Here is an 18,359-nt window from a genome sequence, read left to right as displayed (position 1 = left end):
AAGATATATGTAGTTGTCAGGACGTGCTTAGTGTCAGGCTATCAGTGCCTTATTCTCTCCACACTGGACCACATCTGATGGCCAGAACTGTCTGCAAACACAATACACACTCTACAATTTCTTGTCTAACAGGTGAATGTATTATTTATCACATATATTGATTGTACATTTTTAAAAACTTAAGAACAAAGAGAAATCTGGGGGTTTTGGTAGACTAATGGAGGCTTTATCAAAGCTGAGGAGTGTACCTTTATGAATTCTAAAGATGTATACCGTGACCATGAAGAAACACTGGTTTCTCATTGGCTGGTAGGTGTAAGTTTAGCCACTTTGAAATCATACTCCCATTTTATTGAATGGCAGGCAAGACTGGCAAAACTAACAAGAGAAACTAGGCTCAGGGGGGCAATAACAAAAAATTATAGTGGTGTAATTACCAGGGCATTATTTCAATATTGATGTGTTATAGTTAACCTTTTATAGTTTTTTGCTCCTCAAGTATTTATAATGCAAGTCTTAGTAAACATTCAGTTAGCATTCATTTAGAAACAAGACAGTAAATGACAATATAATGATATCCTAATTTGTCAAAATATTATATGATAATTTATTGTATTATCATAAAATATACTTGTTTTTGTTTGGTGGCCATAGTATATGAGTGATAATGGACTCTCAGTATAGAAAACAATGCACCTGGCCTTTTCCTTTTCCATTATTTTGTTATATCCAGGCACTCTGTTGTGCATTATCACTTACATAAATTTATGTTTGCATGTTCTTGCCATTTATACAGTGTAAAAATACAATTTAATATGACAAAAGATATGGAAGGCAGACTTCCTTTATTAAGAAATTATGGCGTAGAGAAAAACATACATCAAATCAAAATATTTAATTTATAACCAAAAAGCTTCTGGAAAACATACAAGTAAGAAAACATGATATGATGAGCTAGGCTAAAGGTGACAAAGTGCCAAAGTTGCCCATCATCAGCCATGGGTCCATCCGAGACACTTTCTATAAGTAAGTAAAATTAAGAGTATCAGCTGAATGAATTAAACAATAATGCACAAAGCTGACATTTATAAAACATCTGGTATAAATGCTCTGAGAACTCTGGATAACATGTGATCACTGGTATGACACAGTCATTACAAAGGAAAGACACTACTAAATGTGCTTCCTCCCACTTCCTCAATGGAAATTTTAGTAACTTGCCGGTTCTTGAGCGTTTCAGCATGGTTATTGCTTTCACTCTCAACCTTGGCTAATATGTATGTACAGAGTGAGCATAACAGTAAATCAATAAAAGTGACATACCTTAACTTATAGGTATAATATGTATGAATCATTTACAAAGCAATACAAAGTAAATCCATGTTAATAAGCAATTTGTCTGTTGTACTTTACAAATACTTTTATTTATTGCCATTCTTTCCAAAAGCGAATACCCCAAAAAACATTTATTACTATACAGTATGTTTACAGTTAATCCAACTTCAATTCAATTGCAAAGAAAGAACATAGTACATTCATTTCTTCAAAAATCACCATCAGCGTGTGGTGTGATGAGATCATCATCATTACAGCCTAATGAAGACCCAGTGGAAGCAGACAAATCGTCCGTCACATTGAGTGTGTCGACACAGATGTGACGTTCTTATACTTAAAGAGCCCATGGCATGGTTTTCCTTGTTTTTTAACTTAACTACAATTTTAGAATGGTGAATTATCATCTTAGAAGTGACCTAAAGCTCAAAAAATAAGGTGTATGTATGTATGTATGTTCTAGTATTCCTATGCAGAAGCAACTTGGTTTATACACGTCTCACAAACTCTTCCTCGCAAGACTTTTTTTTTTTAACCAAAGTAAAGTATTATGTGATAATTTAAGGATTTCCTTGAATGGGCATAATCTCCAGGCAGTTGCAGATTCATGTGAGCTTGCCGGACATCCGCTGGTGCCAACACCATATTGGCAAAATGTTATATTGCCTTGTTTGTTATATATATATATATATATCTTCAATAAAGCTTATTTTAAAAAAAGATTTTTGCCTTCACTTGCATAAAGTTAAAATTTTTTTACTTCGGACCCCTCCAAAGCCTTTTCATGTTGCCTGGAATCCCACAATGCTTTGAGAATTCATGTGAGCTCCGTTTTATTGTTTAGTCTGTAGGACACCAGCAGCCAGAGGCCAAACCAGTTTGTGAATTTGAAGGACTGATTAAAACAATGATACTTTACACTTTTCAAAACACCCCAACACTTCAGAGGTGACTGTCTGGAGGGGAACCTGTACATCAATCATGCAAAATTATGCAAGGTTCTGGAACTGCATTATTGGTGATGTCTTTGCTAAAGAGGGAACTAGACATCCACTGCGCCACCTAGAAACAATGCCTTTGTCTGGGAATGGAGCCAGCCAGCTGCCAATAATTTTTGCCATATCCCTGCTGATGTAATAACCTAAGCAAATGCCCACTGAGCCTTTTCAGGCTAGGATGGTGGGCTAAAACTTGGCTGGCTTCATAAGGCTAAGCAACACTCCTTGGAGCTGCTTTTATTTATTTCTCGATGCCAAAAATGTCTCTCCCGTTATTTGCTTTGTCGAGTTGCTTTGACCCAGTCAGCCAAATTTGCAAAGTGGCCTTCTGAGGCCATGCCGTTATTTGGGTAAGGTAGATTTTTATGAGGCTGGGTGTTGCCACTACTGTCTTGCCCCATTGGATCCATGTTGGTGTCATTGCTCATAGGACGAGGAAGCAAGTTGGTGTAAGTATTTCTATGGCTTTCCCTTGGAGACTGCATGAGTGAAGCATGGGTCTCTTGTCCCACTCTGATCTGGGGCTCCTGCTTCAACTGGAAACAAGTCTGAGACCCTTCTTCCACCAGGCCCTTCAGAAAATCATCCCCTTCAATCCCGTCTAGGAAGTGGAAAGAGCCCAGCCCCTGTGACCCCCCTCCACCTTCAGTTACCGACCCATTAAAGGTGTTCTGGACTGTATTGAGGGTAGTGAAATTGGGCCACACAGTCTGGAGACCCTGGTTCTGGTTGCCTAGATGGTTCTGGGCCTGGTTCTCAGAGGACAGTTCATCCCTTTGGTGCTGCAGATGGAAGAGTGACTGAGACTCTGACTGGTTCATTACAGAGGTCTGGGGGACTGTATCCAAGCACTGCAAGTCCCTCATGGAGAGCTGAGGGAGGGTATTATTCTCACAGCTGTTGAGCTCCCCTCTGTGGGAGTAACCAGATCCACAGTTTGGCTGCTGCTGTCTGCTGCTGTTAGGACGTGACAGGTTGCTTAAGACACCAGGTGGATTTATGGTGACTGTGTCCATTGAGAGTGTCGGGTTGGGATTTGCCCATGAATGGCTGATTTGTAAATTAGGAGCCTGTGGTGTCATTATTACATTCTGAGCACCTGGTTGATAGGACTGGTTGAAGACAGTAGGTTGTTGCTGCATCACAGGTGTGGGCTGTTGCCTCAGGTACATGTTGCTGTGGTCTAGAAAACATACAGGGAATTTTTATTGTGATAGCAGGACTGTATTATCCTGATATGGATGGAAATATTGCATTTGTCTTAAAGATGCATTAACTCATTTCTTTTCAGCCACTAGTGCATCTAATGAGATTCAAAACAAACTGACACGTCTTGTAAAATTTTAGTTAATGCTCCTTTAATGTCTAATTGTTGCTGTTGGAGGGAAATCAACTTAAACCAGTTACCTTTCCGCATGTGACTCATGGTACTTTGTGGCACTGCCTTTGGCCTGTTCATAGCCAGACCAGCAAAAGGACCACCTAAAGAAAGGCCAGAAACCAATGTTATAAAACATACAAATATATGGACATATATGTGGAATCATATCAAAAGGGCTGTACTGTTCATACAGTACCATTTGTCTTACCTGACAATCCTGATATCTTCATCAAGTGCTCTCTTCTGCGCTTTTTCTCATTGTAGCCATAAGGATCTATAGCAAACAAAATGTTCACATATATCATCTGAATGTAATTCAGAAAAGGGCTCCAGTTCCTGGACACAGAAGAATGGTATTAGTTTGTATTTACCAATCAGAGAACGAAGGTAATCGCTGCTCACCTTTGTCATCGGGCAGGTATCTGAAATCCATCGGCTCACTGACTTCCTGATCGGAAGGCCGCCGCAACTGCATGTGCACAGTGACTGACTCTGTGATGGAAGTGTTATAGTAGGGTGGAGTCTTGAAGACAATGGCTACTTGACGATGAACATCAGCCTGGGAGAAGGAGCCTTTGGCTTCCCAGCCGTCAGAGGAGAAGAATCGCACCTCAATGTCATCTGGAGGAAAGATGGATGATGAAATGACAGGAATGGAAAACTGAATGAACGCGTAAAGAGATGGGCACTATGGAACATGAAAAGTGAAATGGTTTGAATGAGGATGAACAAGGAAAAATCAGACTGAAAACATATTGCAAAATGTGTAAATCATAAAATGCTATTCAAATCATTTAAAAAGTCTGCAGAGCATTGTAGTATGTACCTTTCTGAACTTTGTCACACAGTAAGAAGATCTCATCCCCTCCCTTAACACTGCCACTGTTCCTGTTGACCCGGCAGATCCTCAACTCTGCTGTGTTTGGGGCCCCTGATGATGGAGAAAAAAAGTTGAAAGGTGCAGCCCAACAAAGGCAACAAACCCAACAAGTCAAACTACATACTACACATAGGACTATATTTATTTTTCTTGGAGTGATGAATTTGACTTCACTTGATTTACTGTTGTACTGTACTGAAAAACAGCTTTTTAAACTCGGTGTAACTGGTTCATTATCTGTTTCAGTTCAGACAAATAAAAAACACATTCAGTTTACAGTTACAGCCTCACCAGGTTCAAGTTGCATGTCACATGCCTGCTGTCAAAAGAGGAAGTGCTCCATGGTAACAGTGTTGTTTGAGGGTTAGTGTGTATAAAGAACTTCCCGTTTCTCAATGTGTGTGTGAGGAACACTGAATTAGTTCATGAAGTGCAACACTTGAAAATGGACACAGGACATAGGTCTTGCAGCAAACACTTACAGCTCCAGGTACATACTAATGAACTCTATGTGCAAACACAGCTACTTGTGAAACTCAGTCCTTGCATAGTGCTATTATTATTGCCATACTTACATTAGGGGAACATTAATAAAATTCTAGGTAAGAGTATGCTGACATGACTATTAGAACAGCATACAAGTATATACTGTATGCTTTACTTCATCAGTTCTTGGAATGCACAGTCTATTCAATGCTAAGGTATACATACCCAACCTCAGGCTGCATGTGTTCCTGTAAGTAAAATTATATGGCTATTTCATCAGGTTCTCATCACTTGTAATTGCCTGACACAGGGGTGGCCAATTCCAGTCCTCAAGGAAGATACCAATTCACTTTATTTTTCCTCACTCCACTTTCATCTAACATGGTATCTTCCAGCTTCTGACTGGCTGAACACACCTGAGCCAGGTAATCAGCAGCAGGTCAGGCAGTGATAGTTGGAAAACAAGCAGGACAGCGGCCCTCGAGGACTGGAATTGGCCACCCCTGACCTAACATGACGTGAGCATGAACACAGCTGATGCACACACAACAGGGCTGTGCCACTCACTGTTGTCATAGATGGGGTTGGTGACAATGGGGCTAAGTGCTTGGGTGTAGTGGCCATTCTCGTCCTGCAGGAAAACCTGGACGCACAGGCGAACCACGTTCAAGTCGTACTCCTCTGTCTGCAGCAGCTGCTCACGCGGCACTGAAGGCACACACAAACAAACGGGAACGTCATTATCAGAGTTACAATAGACAAGAAACACATTATTACTGACAACAATGAAGGGATCGCTTACGTCAAAGAGACTCTGATCCCATTTAAAGTAGACAGTATATTTTTAAGGGGCCAGTTCAACTAAATAACAATTTGTAAAGTTACACACCTTTACACACCTTTTAATGTATTTAGGTAAAATGTACAATATTTCCCTCTGTACTGTAGTGGAGCCGAAGTATACAGTAAATTTCACTGCATTGCCTCAAATTTGCACTTAGGTTCAGTTATTGAGTAAATGTAAATTCCACCTGCAGCGACACCATAAAAGATGTTAAAGTGAATGGAATTTAATTTGAGCAACTTTAGGGTCTCAGTTTCCCAGAGTAGCTACTCTAGGTGGAAGGAACAGTCACTGGAACTCCTTTCTACTGATGAAGTTGTCCCTATGGCACCATCTCTGAGTTATCTTGAGTAATCAGGGCATTGTATATGGAAATGCACTTTCCTGTTAAATTTTCACTGCTTTAAAAAAAAAATCGAAGGTGGATATTTCAAAATGTCAGTAAAACACAGTATTTGCAAGACCAGACAGGATGAGAGGTAAAGTGGGAAAGGGTCTTTTTGTGATCTGGGTGAACTCACACTTAAATAATCTGTTATTCTGAAAATGCAAACTGGTGATTAAACCCAGTTTTTGTTAAGGCATGTTTACTCTACATCCTTATTTAGAGGAATTATAATAATGCTGAAATTGTCTGATAAATAATCACAGAATAATACAATAAAACTAAATGCCTCAAAAGATAGTGTGTTGAACAGTGCATAACATACAGTAAACATGTTAAAATATGCAAAGCATAGACATTAATTTAGAAATTGTGCATATATTTTCTATAATGTTCTCATGCTTCTCAGTTCATCTGTAGGCTGTCCACAAAACCTCAAATTTGGATCAACATAAACACGTCACAGATATGCTTTTCGTCAGCCTACATTCTCATCTGCACGCACACACACACACAAACATACGCACGTCACACATCCCACCCTCAAAGGCAGCACAAACACACACGCTATAGGGAGAGCTTTTACTGAGACGCCCACACACTGACACACACACACCAGGCTTTCACATTTGCCTACTTTCTCTTCCTCCATCTCTCAATTTCTATCCATCATGCTCAAGTCGAGGCCATCCCCGCCTACAACTCGCTACGGTGACGCTCAGCAAGGTCACCTCAAAGTGGAAAGAATTGTGTCTGTGCCTCTGTGTGTGAGGGTGTCTGTACAACACGGAGGCAAAAGATGAGACTCCCTGCACAAGTAACCACGGTGGTTCTTGACGTGTGTGAAAGTGGTGGAAAAGGAGCGAAAGTCAAGTTTTAAGCTTTGTTTATTGAATCGTTCATAATGTTTCTCACCAAATTCAATGCCATTTCAAAATGATATTTTGAAAACAGTGCAATACCAGAATCTGCTTTTACTGTTTTAAATATTATTCCATGTGCAAATGCACAGAAGGGAAATTCCTCATCCTTAGTCAGTGTGTCACTGGATGTGTACAGTGCAGACAGCGAGCTAGGTATTTTTCCCGCTCTCCCTCTGCATGCCCTGCTGGCACCAGCCACTACTCTTCTCAAGGAATCTGGCCAATGTAAGGCACATTATATAAGTGCATGACTGTGGTTCACAGCAGCAGAATTAATAAGCAAAAAAAAAGAGCAAAACAAATACTAACATCTCTCAAATTATTTCCCATTTTTCCTGAGAAACGATATAATGCCCAAAACAAAAGCTGTCTGGTGTCAACATGAAGTCTCAAAGTATGTTCATAAGCTGCGATATTAGATATCAGTTTCAGCCTAAATATGTCAGACTGGTATATAGCATTCATGGCTTGTTTGCTCAAAGATAAATCCTGTATTGAATATTTAAAGTATATGGTGCTGATTTACAAGCACAACTAAAACCATCATGTTTGATGCATTGTTTCATTATAGGAAAATAATATATTTACAACATAAGTATCAAATCAGAACATATCATCCAATGTCAGGTAACTAACTACATTTGACCAAAAAATTATAATATATACTTTAAAAAAAAGATGACTTGTCTCACAAGGCAGAGACTTCCAATCTATCAAATGTGTCGATCCACACTGACTCTGAGACACGTCATCCCTATACCCCTTGTTTACACTTTGAGGCTGTTTTTTCCCTTTGGTGCATTTGAAGTGTAATCACCACAGACAGCTGCTTAAATCAACTGTTAGCCTAATTATTTGTTAGAAACTTAAATAAATCCATATGTGCAAATGCCGCTGATTTCTTTTTGTCCAGTACATATCTGCTGTCAGTCAGCCTGGTGAAGACCATGCTGTCCTGCTGACAGACAGCTGTTTTGATGAGTGACGCTACATGGAGGTCAGAGTCGGTGTGGATTGAACAGATCAAAGTCACACATGTGCGCCACTCACGTCTAGGGAAGCCCCAGTTTGAAGTTAGCGGGGGCTGAAACCCACATCAAGTCCTTCTTTAAGTATTAGGCTACTATTAACTTTAGCCATCAATGTGTTTACTTGGAAAGAGAATGTTTTTATCTGTGGATTTTCCAAGTTCAGTCTTGAGTTTCACTTAAAGTGGTATTAAAATGGTCTTAAAAGGTCTTAAATTTAACTTGTGTATAGCTGTAGACAGGCTGTACTTATTAGTATTGTGAGAATCTGTTTCACTGTGATAGTTTGACATTTCTTTTTAATTTTTTTTATTTATTTCAACTTAGCAGTGAAATAAGATTAAACAATCAAGTATGAGTTGCTGTCCATAATTCAGCATAAATAGTATGGCATTTTGTCTGCAGTGCTGCCAAGTAATTTCACTCATATACACACCATTATGGCAGGACATCATTTTGTTGTAATTTTGAACAATTGTCACTAACATTTTCTCTGAGTCATTCCCATATACAGTACTGTATGGTACATAGTATATGGCATAGTGGGTATGTATGCTTATTGTATTAGGGTCTTCAACAGTGATAACAACAATAACTGAAATTAAATCAACTTCTTGGGGCTAACTAGTCTTGCAGCTGCATGCAGCTCTACTCTATTTCAGATTTCTGTTTGGTCATCAGGTTTTGTCTAATGTAGGAGGCAGAGACACACAGTGGAGAAACTGAAGGAGGGAGAAATGAAGACTTGCTCGTTTATGAAAGTGGAACTGTTATAGCAAATATTGATGGAACATACTAAGTTGGTCTCTAAGTGTGAGTGTTTGTCTAAACAAGGCAGTTGCTGGATAAGTGGTTTGTATGAATGTGGGATCAGAATGTGAGAGTGAGAAAGAAGGGGAGGCAGGTGCCATGTCTCACCACAAACAGCGTCTCCACTGCATGACTCACAATTTCATCAGATCTCATGGCATGCAGTGTTCAGTTGGTACTTCTTATCCAAGCTGAGGCAATGACTCCAGAGTCATACATTATAGTTGCATCACATACATACAGAACTACACAATGTGGCATTTAAACATTTTAAAGTTCCACACAATTCTAACACTCTACCATACATGTCTCTAGCCAACTGCAGTGACTCCCATTGTGATGAACCGCAACTTCAGTATGTTTTGTATAGGCTCAAATAAGGGTCAAAAACTTTTGAGTTTTAGAATTATGTTTAGAGATAATTTCCTTTCTGAGCCTGAGGAGAAAAAAAAATTGAAATTCAAACCTCATAATTGTAGAAACATAATAAAAAACAACCATCTAAAATATGTGCACAAATGATATCAACAGTGAGATTTCATAGAGAGAGAGAAAACCTTCTTGTGAATATCTCAATATAGATTTAAAGCTTAAACATATTTTCACAAATTTACAAGTGATATACCACCACAAGCCTTGAAATTATTTTCAAGCATCAACAAAATCTTATCTTAGTTTTGCCTCTATATATTACCTAGTAATATTTAAAAACCAGCGATGACACCTACTGTACTGCATAGATGCACCTGTTACTTGAAATGTTTATAGGCTACGTCCTTGACTTCAGAGTTTTTGGAACAGAAAGCACTGTGCCCCATGCTAACTGGGCAAACATTTACCAGCTGTACCACCACACCACCACTGTGACACGTGACACACGAGAATAGTAATACAGAAACAAATTACTACGTCACAGATAGTTTTCACTTCCTTGTCATCACTAGTACAGGTGAGGTGGGCTTTCTGCTAATTGTGCCACAGTGGCCTCATCAGCTGCCATCTCATTAGGCTGGAGATGTTTTATGTACAGCTGCAGGCTGAACAACATACTGTATACCACATGCTTAAATGGGTTCAGGTCAAAAGGGTTTGTGCATGTGTGTAAAGGTGGCTGTGTGAATGTGTTGGGCTGGCGTTTCTCCCCCCTTACACAGGAAGCAGCTGAGTTTCACAGCAGAAGTGAGCTGAAGAGAGGGGAAGGTCTGAACAATGTCAAAAAGACATCCAGCTGCCCATTACTCTGTGGCAATAGTTTCTGCGGTGCTGCCATGTCTACCTGCACCAGTAACACCACCTTCACTACATATGATCAAATGAGTGCCACACAAGTGTTTTACCTCCATCCTCAGAATGCAGAGACTGGAGCTTGCACTTTGTACTACTCTAGAATCTTATTCCGATGCTGCTCTCAGTTTGGGTCAAGGGCCAAAACTGTGAAAATATTGACCTTATATTAACTGTAAATCCACCCTCTCAACAACTATCTAGTTGCTAGTTGGAAACTGACACATCATTATCAGAATAGCTCAAGGATAAAATGCCACAACGCTTGTTATATGATCTCATCCGTGTTAGATGTCAAAGCCTGGTTATTTAGTCACCTCCAACCTCCCTATACTCCCTTTTAGATGAAGGTACAGAAGACACCCTGTTTAAAAGAAAAACAATATTAAAGTGAGAAATTCTGTCATGTTATTCACATTTTCACAGCGCAATCCATTTATAGAAGTTGATTTCTTTTTGTAATGACAAACACTATAAGTCTAAATTTGTTCTGTTAAAGCATGGGTAAAGCTGTAAAAAGGCAACATGACCTGCAAATTCTACATTTATTTCTACACAGAAATACAACCTTTTATCTCTTTTCCTCCACCAAATCAAGCACCTTACAGTCTGATATGACTACTGCTGTTTCAGGTTTTCAACCTTTAAGATATATTTTAGTTGCTTAATTCTGATCATATCAAGCAGGTAAGAGAACAGAGATGTAGTCATATATGGTGACACTCAGCAGACGGAGCAAAAGACTAAAAATGGCAGCTCGGGTTAGGGGTTCACATCACACAGAAGTCGACTGTATCACTGTTTTCATTAAACCACTTCCCTTATCTGCCTTTGAGACTCTATAGAGTGCCTTACAGGAGGAGAGATATCTGTCACTACTTGGACATGCCAACATGCACACTTTGCATACTGTGATAATATTACATATCTGTAACAACAAGGAATCTAAGCCTGCATGTTTGAAAACCAGAACATGAACTGTATGTCTGAACAGAACCTGGCAACAAACCTTCCCTTCCTTCCATGATTTTACAGACCTGTAAAGCACTACTTTTATCATCATCTCTGAGAGCTGGGGAACCCCCTCGGCCCACCCTCCCCCTTTTAATGAATCCTGCATTCCCAGCTCTCACGTGGCATCCTGCACTGTGCTGAATTGAGCAACTGTGACCAAGAATGAGGAAGTAGCTCAACGCCTGTTTGTACATGAGAACTGCTGTCTTGTCTGCACTGGAGGACCACAGAAAGGAAGCACACAGGGGAAATGGCATTACTGTAGCTAGTGCAGTGGTAAGAGGGCGAATTTTTGATTCAATGTTAGGAAAATCATCTCGGCTGCCTGAGAACTGGGTCAACCAGCATTTGAAAACAATTCTTTTATAGCGTTTTGAACCTGTTTAACAGTAACAACAGCAGTAAAACTAACAGCAGTAGCAAAAGCAGGTACAATAACAGTAACCTAGAGCAATATTAACAGCAGCACAATTCAGGTTTGGTACGTAGTTTACCTCATTATTTTTTCCACTGCTCATTAGAGACTGAATGATGTATGACTAAGCTGATATTAGCCACTCAGAGATCATTGTGTAATGGCAGATCTGCAAAAACGAAATTCTCAGTATTTGTACTTCTATTTACAGTTACAATTTAGTAAAACGTTCATTTAGTAAGTAAAAGAACAGTTATAAAGTTAGCAAATTGTCATTATTCATTATACTGCAATCTAAACTTTCCAACATTAATTAACATTAGCACAATAACCCACTGATCACAGCAGAACAAGTAAGGCTGCAGCAGCAAGTGTACTGCATTTTAATACATATGAATTCGACTTTTCATTTGTAAGAGTAAGATCATATCATTTCTTCATCACAATCTTGCTTTCAAGTAAAGTGGCAAGAATTAAAAGGTTAGCCACATCAGTGGCATGGCTCTGAGGATGGCAATGTTGCTTTGCTGCTCAGCTGTACAAATACATGTTGCTTTGCTGCTCAGCTGTACAAACCTTCATGATGATTCATGGTATATTAGCATACTGACATTAGCATTAGGTTTAAAACATCACAGAGCTGCTAGCATGGCTGAAGACTCTTAGTCTTGTCTCACTGTCACCAACGAGTCTACAGCGTTAGTCTGTCTCTAAATACTGTACTTTCAGATGTTGTGCCCAAAGTTAGCTCATATTGAAACAGATTACAAAAATATTAACTTTTTAAGGTTCACATATTTCATTTAATTTCACAAACAACTGGCCACTGTAGGTTTTAACAAATAAAACGGGAGTAAACAGTGCATTAGTTGGGACTATGTTTTACTGCCGCATGATTACACATTTTGTCTCTAGTGAGGATTTATGGCAGCAGGACAGTGTTGTGTGTGTTCATGGTAATGAAAGAGGGAATGTGGCACAGAGACATAAGATGTATCAGGTTTTAAATATGCACACAATCATTGTTAGTAGGATCAGTTTACTACTGAGTTTGGACTTTTAATGGGTTTTGTTCACAGAATAACATACAACATTACTATAGTCTATGAAAGTACATTTTGAACACATGTTATGTGATTAGTGTGATGGACAGGTGGAGCAGGGAGACTCACCGCTGAAGGGGTTGATCCCTCTGGTAATCCTCTGTACGATGGCATCCTTCACTTCCCTCCTCCTCACACACTGGATACCCAGATTCTGGAAGCTGTGTCAAATCAATCAAATCAAATCAAATGTATTTATATAGCACTTTAAAAACAACATCCAGTTGACCAAAGTACTTTACATAGCAGAATAAAACCACAATAAATTACTAAAATAGAATAAATAAGATCACTGCAAAAAATAAAACAGCACAATAACACAGATAGATAGATAAGATAGATAGATAGAAACCTCAAGGCATCATTATAGGCCACTGTCAGTTTCCTAAGACTGCCTTTTTTATAATTAGACCATAGATGAGCAGTGTACAGGGAGGTACAATAAGCTCTAAACAAAGTCAATTTTACTCCATCCGAGCATGAACCAAATTTCCGAACCAACACATTTGCTTGTGCATACAACATGTGGCACTGCCGATACATATCCCCGTCATCAGACAAGCAATCATAAATAACATGACCCAAGTATTTAACTTCATTACACCCAGTTAAAATGTTACCAGATAACTTAAAAAAAGGGAATGCAAAGGACCTGTCCTCTTTTGTGCAGCATATCATAATAACACTTTTAGCAGAATTGTACTTGACATCGTGAAGCTCCCCAGAGAACATACATTCAAGAGCTGCTGGAGACCTGCTGAGCTGACTAAAGATCATCAGATCATCTGCGTACATTAAATGATTCACAATTGTACCTCCAACCATACATCCTGTTTTACACAAAGTTAGCTCCTTAGAGAGACCATTCATATGAAAATTAAACAAAATTGGGGACAACAGACTACCCTGTCTTACCCCGTTACAGGTCTGAAAGGGTGCAGATATACAATTATCCCATCTGACACACATAGTCTGGTGGGCATACCAATATGACAAGCATCTCACTATATATTTAGGCACTCCAGCGTCACACAATTTCTGGAATAATGTCCTGTGATTCACATGATCAAAAGCTTTAGAAGCATCTAAAGAACACATAAATATACTAACTAGTTCTTTCAAAGCAAAAATACACACATCAGTGCCATGATTGGCTTTAAACCCAAATTGACACAGACACACAGATGACATACATTCAATAAATTAAAATTAAAAGGAATGCATTAGGCCCTACTGTGTATTAAAAGTCAAGCCAAATAAATATGTTTTAAGCAATGATTTAAAAGTAATGATCAGTAAACTGATCTAACATAAAAAGGTAAACTATTCCACAATTTAGGGGCTGCAACAGTAAAAGCACGGTCACCCCAGTGTTTATATCTGGCCCTAGGAACCTCAATGACAATAATAATAATCAATAATAACAAAACCATGAGAAGGTGACTCTTATTGCAACAAGTTCATTACAGAAGCCAAAACACATGGGGCCACACCTACACCTGACAAAGGCTGCTGTTTGTGACGTTGCGTGTAATGGTCAAAGCAGTGATGCAATTATTGTCACACAACTGGCTTGGCTAGTAAAGTACAGTACGACAAACACATGAATAACTTTATGATTATATTTGATCCAAATCTGCAGTAGTAATTAAATGTGTGTAAATTAAAGGGTTTGGATTTTAAATTAATCAGACCATCAGAAATTTGCAAATTACACACACCTAAATATACTGACTCATTTATGCTCTCACACACATACACGCTCTGCTTTCTTTCTCTAACACAGCAAAAGTGATGTCACTTGGGGAAATCCCACTTTGCCATACTCATCACAGACATGCTTAGACAAATACGTGCTGTGTGCGTCTGTGCGATTTGCTGTATGAGTTTCTTCCTATGTTTCTGAGAGGTCAGTGATTTACATGGGGTGCCTTTTGAAACCATAGAGTGAAACACGACATACTGTATAGAGTGAGTAGTAGTAGAGTACAAAATAATTACGTTGCAGTGTGTGTGTTTGTGTGAGTGCAACAGAGTCTGTTTACTTATTTTGTAGACTGAGACTAAATGATAATTACTGTGACAGTGAAGACGATGAAAACTCGGACAATGGTGGGAGGAGAACTCACGCGATCACTCTGCGGTCTGGACCAAACTCCGCCTCGTAGAACCCATCTTTGCAGTCCTTCCCCACTAGGTCATGTGGATGCGGTCGGTACGGCTCATTCTTTGTCACCAAGTACACACGCACCTTCCCCTTTCCGCAGTAATTCAGGATCTGTGGAGGAAGTTGCTTTTGCATTCATTTATAGGTATACATACTGAGGCAGAGGTGAGTATCAGTACAGCCAGTGGGCTCCACAGGTGCTTTTTATTTACTAATAATCAGAAACATCTTTGCAGCTGCAAACCTGCAAGCTAGGGTAGGTCCTGTTGTTGTCGGAGCTCTTCTCGCCGGGGATGCTGCCCGCTGAGCGACCCTCACACTTGTACCTGAAGCGCATTCCCCTCTGCTTAGGCTGCTCAAAGATCTGGATCACTGGCTCAGACACTACAGAGCATACACAATGAAAACAGCCAGTGAGGAGACGTGCAGGGGAAGCTATGAATGAGGAGGTGATAATAAAGCAGCGTGAAACTAAATGTGTTTAAGAACAACACAGAATTTGCTGCTTTTTGTTTTTCCTGTTTGGGGAAAGTGACTTCACCAACAAACCTGCTTTCATCAGGTAAGGCTCAGGACAAAGTGGTTTAAAATGACAACCACACTATGAATACCCTCCCCATATGTTTTAAACAGATTTTGTTCATTTTGCTTCAACAAAATGTAACAGGGTCAAATAGTCAGCATCAGTAAGTCAAGCCTAGGTACACTAGTACTCAGTGGCCATGTTTGGGGCGTTTAATAATGGAAACTCTGATTTGATTTGCAGCTAAAAGACATGTTGATATGTAGGTTAAAACTGGGCAACATGATTATTAACACATTTAACTTTAGAATGTACAAGGAAAATAATAAAATGAATGATGGCTGGATTCCATTTAGCTGCTACAGTTTCAGGGTTCTGGAAGTGTGCATGCAGGCTGACTGGGAACCATCTGGGAACCAAAACGGCCCATCTTAGTGTTGAAATTTTCAGGACACAGCCACTCTTTAATGCTTTCACCATTTTCTTTATTTCCCTTTTCTGCTTTCAATACAAAGGGAAGATGGAGCCTAAATCCCTGCACAATTAACTGTATAGTCATGTGTGCCCAGTTCAGGTTCTGTATCGTTTTAACAGATCAATTTATAATGAACATTGTGATTCATTAATGTAAGGACTGATTTGCTGATTGATCTACATGTTCATTAAAATTAGCCAACATTTAGTTGAACCCAGAGTTTCTAAAGATCCTATTTACATATTACATTACAAGACTATATTCTCAGTGCAGGTGCGCTTCTCACAGAAACAGCTGCTGACATACTGTTGAAACAGCACTACTGTATATGTAACCTTGCTGTTTACAAGTTTTTCAGTCTTCCTCCAATTTGAGCCTGATGTGCACTGTGACTTTTACACTGCAAATGGTCTCAGTGTTTACTAAGAATACCTCAATCACACTGCATCAAAATCAAAGCATGAACTGAATCTGTCATTGCTACTTTCTTTTACAAAACAAAATCAGCCCCACATGATGCCTGTGTGAGAGAGGAACTAAAAGCTGATTGGGAAGTGTTTCTGTTTTTGCCGTCCACTGTTTCCAGCTATTTAACAACATAAAAATGTGGCGTTGCTGACACCACATCTGACAGATGAGCCCGCCAGCCAGTGATGCATTCGCATACATTAAGCCAATGTGAAACAAGTCAAGTTACATTTCTGAAATAATTAAGTAATGTCTGTTTGCCAAAAATGCCTCAGCCATGAGCTGCCATAATCATTTTGCATTTACTTAGGAAACAGAACTGAAAGATGGAGCTCACACACAGCCACTTATAACACAATATACATAATTACAAAACTCTTGTTCGCACATAGTCACACCATAGGTCTGAAAAAAAAAACTAAACAAAAAATGAGGAAGTGACACCAATGCATTCAGTTGTACATTTTTGACTTGTAGTTTTGACTTGTGGAGACAGGAAGAAGTATTAAAATGCGCTTACTTAGATGTGGATCGACCCTTTGCATGGAGGGCATGAGAACTGAGGAAGAAAATGTAACATATTGGAACAAATTAGGCAAATATATGCAAATCAGATACAAAAGCATATTGGATAATAGTCGTAACGTGAAAAAGTAACATCTTTTCACTCGAACTGGCTTGTAGTGCTTGGTAAACCCATTCAGCTGTGCTAAAGCTGCCCCGTTGGCTACTGACACCGACTCCAATAACAATCACTGCGACAAGGAGGAAGTTTCACTGTGCTGTTAAAACACTTATAATAAACTGTAATACTACTGAACTTTTTATCTAATCACTAGCGCTATACCAGCTACGTATTTGGGATAAAGTTACACTTGAGTCAATACATATAGGATTATTGATCACATTCTGTCTGAACTACACATTACCACTGTTATTACACAGGAAAGAAATGTCTTGCTACTCACTCTCCATGATGCGCACACACTCTCAGTCGTCCCACGGGTTATCTTCTCTTAGAAAATTCCGAGCTGTATGAGTGACAGCGGACAGCAAAAGGTAATATCTTTTAACAGATTAGCGGGGGAAAGCCCCTCCGTCACCACCCCCTTTCTCTAAACTGACCAATTAGCAGTGAGCATGACTCACGGCAGCGAGCGACTCGGACTGCGCATGCGTCCAAACTGCTGAAAGGGAAGATTTTTTTCTAATTAGATAAAAAAAGAGAACACAAGGCATCATAAATAGGTAAATAAATAATTTAAATTCCATAAACTTCACATAAATGTAATTTTTAACAGCTTCAGCACTTTTTGAGCTTAATGCTTTCCAAGTATCTTGCAATGACATTTTTGAAGACAATCATTAGGTTTCTTGTTATTGTGTGGATGCTGTAAAGCATCCACACTATGCTATCCTGGCATTTATTTATTGTATGGATGCTGACTCAGCATCCATACTATGTTATCCTGTTTTTTATTGTGTGGATCCTATAGCATCCACACTATGTTTTCCTCTTATTGTACGGATACTGAAAAGCATCCATCCATACATACATATAGCATCCATACTATATTATCCTGGTCCTTATTATTATTATTCTCATTTATTTCGTATCAAAGGTATACTACTACTCACAAGTTTTCTAAACTTCATATTTTTGAAATATTTTTCTTTATTTTGAAAATCTTGCCCCATTCAAATGAATGGGGAAATTCTACTTCAGAATACCTTCACCTATTTCAGGTATCAAAATGTTCAGCTCTCCAAGTACATTCATGCTTCTCTTCAGAATTTTTCTAAATTTCATACCTTTGAAATATTTATCTTTATTTTGAAAGTT

At 39.1% G+C, this 18,359-nt stretch overlaps 1 protein-coding gene across 1 annotated transcript; it reads right to left on the bottom strand.

Moving 5' to 3' along the window:
• Positions 1 to 1,888: 1,888 nt before the first annotated feature.
• Positions 1,889 to 17,618, bottom strand: rel (v-rel avian reticuloendotheliosis viral oncogene homolog). Its single transcript, XM_020623300.1, has 11 exons — positions 17,485 to 17,618; positions 17,037 to 17,075; positions 15,295 to 15,434; positions 15,013 to 15,161; positions 12,953 to 13,044; positions 5,645 to 5,785; positions 4,538 to 4,642; positions 4,114 to 4,332; positions 3,920 to 3,985; positions 3,738 to 3,812; positions 1,889 to 3,513 (listed from the first exon to the last, which is right to left on the bottom strand). The coding sequence occupies exons 1-11, from the start codon at positions 17,489 to 17,491 to the stop codon at positions 2,603 to 2,605; spliced, it is 1,944 nt and encodes a 647-aa protein (XP_020478956.1). The 5' UTR covers positions 17,492 to 17,618; the 3' UTR covers positions 1,889 to 2,602.
• Positions 17,619 to 18,359: the final 741 nt, after the last annotated feature.

This window comes from Monopterus albus, unplaced genomic scaffold, assembly GCF_001952655.1.
Source record: "Monopterus albus unplaced genomic scaffold, M_albus_1.0 scaffold296.1, whole genome shotgun sequence".
Classification (NCBI taxonomy): domain Eukaryota; kingdom Metazoa; phylum Chordata; class Actinopteri; order Synbranchiformes; family Synbranchidae; genus Monopterus; species Monopterus albus.
Note: the sequence above shows the minus strand (reverse complement) of the source record. Positions and strands in the feature narration are given on the sequence as shown.

What these genes read in the sequence shown, in the direction of transcription:
- rel (XM_020623300.1), bottom strand. An exon ending in AAGGGTCGATCCACATCTAA is followed by an intron (nt 15,435 to 17,036) that starts GTAAGCGCATTT and finishes TATGCTCTGTAG; the next exon opens with TGTCTGAGCCAGTGATCCAG. An exon ending in ATACCTGCCCGATGACAAAG is followed by an intron (nt 3,986 to 4,113) that starts GTGAGCAGCGAT and finishes TGTTTGCTATAG; the next exon opens with ATCCTTATGGCTACAATGAG.